This window comes from Necator americanus, chromosome I, assembly GCF_031761385.1.
Source record: "Necator americanus strain Aroian chromosome I, whole genome shotgun sequence".
Lineage (NCBI taxonomy): Eukaryota > Metazoa > Nematoda > Chromadorea > Rhabditida > Ancylostomatidae > Necator > Necator americanus.
In genome coordinates, this window is record NC_087371.1 from 5,695,902 (window position 1) to 5,703,724 (window position 7,823).

The 7,823-nt window shown below is 41.7% G+C and overlaps 3 protein-coding genes across 4 annotated transcripts in view; 1 reads left to right on the forward strand and 2 right to left on the reverse strand.

The window, feature by feature from the left end:
- Window positions 1-9: 9 nt before the first annotated feature.
- On the reverse strand, window positions 10-477 carry RB195_004610 (uncharacterized protein; the record flags this gene model as incomplete). Its single annotated transcript, XM_064182530.1, has 1 exon — window positions 10-477. One exon carries the CDS (start codon window positions 475-477, stop codon window positions 10-12), a length of 468 nt encoding a protein of 155 aa, XP_064033798.1.
- RB195_004611 (uncharacterized protein) lies at window positions 10-2,749 on the reverse strand (the record flags this gene model as incomplete). Of its 2 annotated transcripts, XM_064182531.1 has the most annotated exons (3): window positions 10-667; window positions 788-2,342; window positions 2,479-2,749. In XM_064182531.1, 3 exons carry the CDS (start codon window positions 2,747-2,749, stop codon window positions 10-12), a joined length of 2,484 nt encoding a protein of 827 aa, XP_064033797.1. The 2 variants fall into 2 exon arrangements, with proteins under 2 accessions (XP_064033797.1, XP_013301426.2); XM_013445972.2 differs by lacking the exon at window positions 10-667 and having other exon boundaries at window positions 751-2,342.
- Window positions 2,750-6,660: 3,911 nt separating this feature from the next.
- RB195_004612 (uncharacterized protein) overlaps window positions 6,661-7,823 on the forward strand; it is a gene marked incomplete at both ends in the record, with an annotated part of 1,839 nt that continues 676 nt past the window's right edge. Inside the window, 4 exons of the mRNA XM_064182532.1 lie at window positions 6,661-6,690; window positions 6,758-6,797; window positions 6,863-7,005; window positions 7,364-7,455. Of these exons, the coding sequence (XP_064033799.1) occupies window positions 6,661-6,690; window positions 6,758-6,797; window positions 6,863-7,005; window positions 7,364-7,455 (305 nt within the window). The remainder of the gene's footprint in view (window positions 6,691-6,757; window positions 6,798-6,862; window positions 7,006-7,363; window positions 7,456-7,823) is intronic.

A 7,823-nucleotide genomic window follows, 5' to 3' on the forward strand; every position in this document is an offset into this window, starting at 1 on the left:
TGTAGACGACTATATTCGACGTGCTGGTTTTGTAGGATCTCGCAACCAGAAAAAACTAGTGTAGTTTCGGCTCTGTTCTTGGAGTTCTACCATCAAGAAGGCTTTTTCAATGTCGCTGGAGACCATTATTGGCATTGTTCTTGTTCGAAGAAGGACTCCGAGTAGGTCCGGTAATAATGTTGGTCCTTTATGGAGTATCTCGTTGATGCTCATTCCTTCTTTCTTTTTTGCTGAACCATCGGAAACACAGCGTACCTTCGTGTGTTTTTTCGACCCGCTGATGACACCGTGGTGAGCGAGGTAATGACTAATGTTGGCGGATTGGCCTTCATCGATTTCTTCTATTATTCCTCTCTTTAGCTGGTCTTTGAATGGAAGTTTTACCGAATATTGGCGCTCTTGCTTGTTGTACTTGATTGAGTTGTTAAAGTCTTCCAAGCACTTATCGTCATCGGATTGATTGAGATTGTCGACCATTCCTAAAAATTCATTTGACCAGAAGCGTTCTACTAGTTCTACCAGGTCGGAGTGGCGAGCGGGAATGGTCATTGAAGTGGAGAAGGTGTAGACGACGTTATTCAAGGTGTAGAGCCGGAAGGTGTTGTCGGCCACGATTTTGCCGATGCGCGTTTCGAAGATGCGATATCCATTCGGTAGATAGGATATGCTGAACTGATCGTGAAAAACAAGGTCTCAAAGGTAATCCGTACCTATGAGAAGTTTCGGCGTGGCGATTTTGTTGGCGAGGTATTAGTTGTTTTCTTCTTTCTTGAGGATCGAAGCGTACTTTATATCCCTGGTCAGTATAGGTAGTACTTGGACGTGGAGGAGATGTGTGGTGTTGTTCGTGCAGCGGATGCCGATTTCGTGGTTAGTGGCTTCCATTGACATCGGTTTTTCCGTTCCGAACGTAAACATTGTTATTCGTTGTGGGTTCGAAGGTTGTAGTTGGAGTTGTTCGATCAGATCGTTTGTGATGTAGGATTGAGATGCTCCCGTGTCCAATAGAGCCGTGACGTGAACTTCCTTATTTTCGTTGTTTGGGTTGAAGAGTACGACGCCAGCACACATTAGTGGAGGTTTAACTGTTTCGTGTGGTAGCTGAGTGGTGTGAAGGGTAGTGGCTGGTTCTGCAAGGTTGGATGGGAGTGAAGGTTGTTCCGAGAAGTGTATGTGACCCTGTTGTTCGTGATGTTGTCGCTGTGATGGTCGATGAAATCGGTTCTTCTCAGTTTGGTTAGGGTGTTCGCTACGGTTAGCTACGTGAACTGTCTGCGTCGCCATTGGCGTTGAGGCGAGCGATCTCTGAGAATATCTCAAGCAGAGTGACGTATGATGTCGTTTTGAGCAATGAGAGCACGTTTTCTTCGAGGTGCAATCCTTCGTTAGATGATTTCCAGACAAGCAGTTGAAGCAGAGGCGGTTGTTTTTGGCGACCTGGATTCTTTCTGATGCCGTCTTGTATGTCTGGCAGTTGAAAGAGTTGTGATTCATCTTCGAGCAGAAATTGCATCTTTTCTGACGGACGGATAGCAGGACCTTCTTTGAACGGATCATTTGCGTTTGATTATGAATGACGTGGTACGTGTATCTGCTTGTAGAGTCGGGTTCCTGGGACTCCATTTCACGCAACGTGGATTCTTTCCTGACAATATCCGTGAGAAGACGGATGAGTGCCGTTGGTGTAAGATTGGTTTGGTTGTTGGTTTTGTCGTAGATCCGGCTTCTCACATGGCGTGGTAGTTTGTTTAGGAGAATAGCTCCAAGACCATATTCCTTGCTGTCGTCTTCATAAGTGCAAAATTGTCGTATTAGAGCATACATTTGGTTGTAAAGTACCTGTAGCTCTTTTCCTGTTGGGTCACACGGTGGGAGACTCGCTAATTTGGAGAACAACACATGTCGGGTTGTCACTCGATCGTCGAAGTGCGTTTTGAGAATGTCCACCGCAATGTGGTAATTGGCGGATGTAATCGGGAGGCCTTGGATGCAGTGGAGTGCTTTTCCCTTGAGTGAAAATTTCGGCAGGGAGAACTTGGTTGCGTCATCGATGTGCGGTTTATTCCCGATCAAGGTGGAAAAACGTTCCCAGAATTCTGGGAACTCAAGAATCGAACAGCTGAACATTGGAAGATCCACTTTGCTGAGAAGAGATGCATCGACGAAATTGCAAAGATTTCGCGAGGACTGGTCGATCATGTCGGGTCTAGGATGATGTGGAGATGCCACTTGTTCATTTTGCAGGGTGACTGGTGTTGAGATGTCGTTCTGTTGTCTCGCTTTCGTGCTCTGTGAGTCGAGGGAGGAAGCTTCTGATGTAGCCGTAGTGGTGGGGATGAAACCTTATAGCGGGAGTCAGCGTTTCTTGAACTCTTCTTCGATTGCGTCGAGAGCGGTGTCCATTTTCTCAAGGATTGGTACTGCATCTTGTAGCGTGGTGCGGTAGTCTCCATATTTGTCGATGTATTGAGAGAATACCGTTTTCTCTTCTTTCTTTGTTTGCAGCAATGAGTGCGATCCAGTTCTGATGAAGTTGTTCTAGCCTGGTATAGCTGATGAGCAGATTCGATCGGGCGTTTACGCAATCCTTGCGCAATATTGGGAGGTTTTTGGAGTCGACATGGTTGAGTTGCACATTGTCGATTGTCAGCTCGTAATCAGTGAGGACGTCGTAGACTGCTCCAATATGTCTCGGCAGTTGTCTTGAGAGTTTTCCGATTTGGCGACGTATGGTCGGTGAGTTATTCATCTTTCACAGTCTTTGTAGAGGCGATGAAGTGCACTGGAGTCGTTGAAGATCGCTTTGTGAGTACTGGCGTGGGACGTGCTGACGGGTACTCGGGGTAGTTGATGATGAAGGCATGTATCTGTTGGGCCTTTCTGGAAGCGGGGACTGGGCAGTCGCGATTGACGGCGGATACGTGTTTCTGATGATGATAGGCTACGTGGGTAGCGGTTTTGGTGTAGAATGTACACTTGGCGGTGGCTGCTGATGTCGCTGACGGCTGCGGTAGAAAGGGACACTTGGCGGTTATTGTTGAAGCCGATGTAGTCGTCGTGCGTGAAGATCACAGTTTCTGTCGCGTGGTCGCCATTTAGTCGTCGTCGTTCCTTGCTTGAAGCTTTATTCGTGGGCTGTTGCGAACCAAAGGTGAACAATCATGTAGAGTATATATACGCTTCCAAGAATTTAATTTTGTCTGTCTTCTGGAGATATGACTAAGATGAAAATGTCTCATCGTATAGATTGCGGACAGAACAATGAACAAATGAGAAAATGATTAATTCATGCTATAGCGAGAGTTATTGAAAGAATGCGACTATTTTATCGGTTAGATAAAAAAAAGCGACAGCAATTCATTCTGCGTCTGTATGGAAAATGAGCGGAAATAAAAACAAAGTCATTTGGAAAACATGTGGACAAAGTAGCACCGTGTGGAAATGCGACTGTGACTCATTCTGCGCCTGCACAGAACAAAAAACGAGAAAGAAAGCATAGTGTCCTGCAGCATCTCTGTTAACTGTTTTGGCACAATTTTCTTCAGTTTACTTGTTCAAAAGCTGACCGGTAAACAAAGATATTTTCATATCATTGAAAGTCGAACTTTTCAAAGATATTTTCACTCTTCCTTGATAATACGTATTTTGCGTTGCAATGATAACGTCCTTCTCCAACTATTAGGAACACCTGTCATAAAAGGAAAATCCCTATCCACTCTATTTTCATCAATAGTGCACAACAAGAATGACTGTATCCCCTCGAAATCAGCAACAGCGACGATTGTTCGGGGCGGGGCCTCCCCTTTCAGCTGGCCAATAGCGCAACGGACACGGTGGCGTGGATACGGTAGCCCCGCCCATCAGAAGAAAAAGATCCGAAGCAGCTGTATTATAGAAACGGGGTTTAGTGGATTATATCAGTGCCATATCGAAAATAGGAAATTCCTCTCGCTCTCGCTCTTTTAGATGCAAAAAATGATCTTGTTTTATTACTTTGAACAGCATTATGATCGAAAAAAATTATGTAAAATGGCTGTTTTGTAAAATATCATGGTTATGGTTAATTACAAGGAAACTTGATTTGTTTTGATTTCGTATTGATTATTTCACTGGATTTGTTAACAAATTCTCCATTGCGAAATATGATTTTCGTATAAGAATTCCAATTCTTGAGAAAAATTTCAATTTCAAACTAACGATTGCTCTGGAAACTTCTTTGTTGGAGCTACAAAGTTGCGGAGACATATCCGCACCATGAATCAAAGAGATCAGCCAGGGTGTGTGCACGTGCCTGAATACGAAGAGCACACAAACACAGGACAATGGATAATCCAAGAGTTTGGATCAAATTAGATCTGCTTGAGTATAACTGATGCTTCCGTGAAAAATTACAAAAACAACAAACAGGTGTTTACGTTAATCAAACAAGTTGTTAATTACATAACGTGACAATATACCCGACATACTATTACAAGTAAAAAGGGAAGAAAAACTGTTGCTTTTAAAGATTCATGCAGCCCACGTACAAGATAGATATTTGTTTACTTGCACTTCGTATTAGGTTACCAAATTGTATTTCGATGACAAACAAATTAACAAAATTGCGGAAATGCTGTAAATTACTTGTACATTCCAAGAGTAAATATGTTAATTACCTATCAGTTGCATAAATACATCTGATACATTGTTACGGTTTCATGTGATTCTAAACTTATTTCATCAAAATAAACATTAATCTCATCGTTTTTTGTAGTTTCTTACAAATAGGCAATGGAGAATCTCGACAATGATTTACTCCTAGTTAAGTTTCCGATTTTTTCCCAAGAAAGCGGAAAAATCGGAAACTGTGAAAGAATGTCGAGCTACTTTGCAGCTCGGGGCACGGTTCCAAAGGAAGTGCCTCCGCTGTCCATCGCAGTTCTACACTCACAGTCATACGCACTACGATTCGGCAACCCGTTGTGGAAGGCCATCAAACACATGCTTTCGTGCAATTGCAGAATTCCATACGGAAGCGTAGAAGTTCATACATTAAAGTAAAATATTTGCATAAAACTCATAAATTCAAGCTAAATCATCATAACATTTCGTGGAAATAGAACAATAAAAACTATGAGAGATTTATTTTATCACCTGAATCATTAAAGGGTTTCGTCGGTAGTTCATAGCTCATTTTGCTGAATAGTCGTGATGAATTTGCATTTCCATTCGATACAGCACAGTTTATTTTCGAGGAAGACAGAAGAAGGAGAACTGAGAGGATTCTCTTCAGAGGCGAATAAAAAGACCACACCAAAAAAATCTACCCTAAGCGAGTTTTTCGTGTATCGAAAAGCTATTGGCACCTCAACTATAACCAGAAATATGTCCAGGGTCTCTCTAAACCCCTAAATGCGTCGACTTCTCCCATAACGACAGTGAGCGATAGTCATTGATACTGGACGAGTGCATAGTCGCCACCAGCCACTTTCAACCTGAGCAGCACGCAACGCTGCCGCAATGCATGCGCTTTCTTCTCCTTGACATGCTTTCCCTCCCACCTGCTATGTTCTTATCGTTGTCGTATTGTAGAAGACTCATTCTTATTGTTGAATCCGGTTGAACCGCAGCAGTATGTATGCTTCTCCTGGGTTTTCGCGTCGTAATTAAAGATAAATTTCAAGGCTGACGTAATGTATTTTCGAACACCGAGATCTTTGTTCGGAATATATCTCAAAAATCATACTATAATGAAATAAAGAAGTGTATAATGATAAAACTATTTTAAATAAGCTTCCGGTTATAGTACACTTATTATACAGTTAGATTGTACTCAAAAATAAACCATGTACAGGAATCATCCGATTACTCGACTTTACCGTGGATACGTCGCCACATCTCATGATTTTTTTTAAATTAAGGATCACGGATTACAATCTTTTCCTTCTAGAGGTAGCCTGAAGAAATTCATCGTCTTAGACTATCTTTTGAACTGCTTCTATGAAATTAAGGGCGCCTAAGCGCACCCGATCCAGAAATCTCTTGAATCAAATTCTTGGCAGGTAAAGGTAAAGCGACCAGTTATGAAAGAAAAACAAAAACAACAAGTAAAACATGAGAAACAACACATGAGACAATAGGATAAAAGGATGGTGACGGAAAACGTTTGATTGGGAAGCCTTTTCGGCACTAATTCCTTCTTATCAGGCATATTGAGTACCAAAATATGGTTTTCCGATACTCCTGTCAGCAGAAACGAAATTCCGTCATATGCATCAGATTTTCTTCCGTGTACTTAGCTGTCTGTTTTCCCCGGAGTGCAGACTGCCGAAAATTTGCAGAAATAAAAATCCATTGAATACATGCATTGAGTACTGCTTGTCTGATAGATTCCATTGGATTTCATGGACATTCTTGTCCTCTTTTTTCCTCTTTTTTAAACTGCGGGGGAAACTGACGAATTGTGTGTGTTTACACTTTTGGTATATTTTATATTTACATATTTGTCTGCATAGAATGAAGGAATATCGATACTTTTCCACTTCTTTGAGTGGATTGCTAACAATACATTATGTAGAACAAGTTTTTGTGCAAAGTAACCATATAAAATCCTTGGAAAGCACGGCACAATCACAATCCACTCAATCAGCTCCAAATCATCAACAAACCGCGCCTAACCGCATGAGTTCCCTTCACGTTCTTCTCGTTGCAGTTCGTGATCTGAGTCTTACATTTTTACCTCATTTAATCCATATTTTTTGCATCAAATAACTTCCAGGTAGCCGTTCTTGGCCACCTCAGCTCCGGTGCAGACAAAGGTAATAATTCTCTTTAAAGCAAAGAGCGCTACTGTTCATGAGATGAGAACGGCTCATTATTTCAGAAATTGACGAATATCCAAGGTTGAATCTTGTCGAAGAGCGAAGAGTTATTGATTTCTTCCATTTACAAGTTCGCCGAAATGCTGCTCTCGGCAAGAAATACAAGGGAGCAAAACTTGGCATGGGAGGACAACTGTATGCGCTGGTAGGGACAATGATTATTTTTATTTTTCGATTCCTATCAAACTCTCCATAATCAATGAGCCCGATTAAAATCCTCAGCTGCTGCTGAAATGTCCACCACCGCAGCTAAGGCAACAATTTTTTTCGTACGGGAATTTAAACCGACGTTTAGGCAAGGGCGCAAATAGATGCTCCGCAGACTACTTCATTAAAAGGTTTTGATTCTCCGTATCCTTGAAAGGATAATAAATTTGTAAGGAAGATTGGTAGAGTCGAAGTCGAAGGATTTTCTCTGCATTTGTGCAATATATGAAGTGAAATCCTAATTCAAATAACAAAACCTTATTTTTACTTTAAAAAAAGCGACTGCCATTATTCAGAAGTATGATCCCAAAATGGAACTGGAAGCTTTCAGTTTTGCCAAATACCAGCAAACGCCAAAAGAAGGACGCGGGATAATCTCGTTCGAAGGGTATGTTAGCGTTCACCATGTTCACTATTCATTTTTGTAAAGATATAGTTAGACAATGCTTTTATCGCTACCAACTTGTGCTGAGAAAAACCCGTCTCCGAACAAAACTCTGTTTTCGAAAATACTCATTCGAGAGCAAATTTGAGCGCTAATTTCAAACAAACTTCCAAAAATTTAGTCCTGACAAATAAAAGAATAAAAGGATAAAGTCACTGGCGCATCAATCCGCTTGGCGTGCACCAACGCGTTTTACCGGAACTCGTAATCGTTGGGGGGTTTTTTTTGGAAGTGGGTGTTGGCCTATACAATTGCTTCTGGGTCAGACGATAATAAAGACAGTATTTTTATCCTCCCAAACAAACAACTCA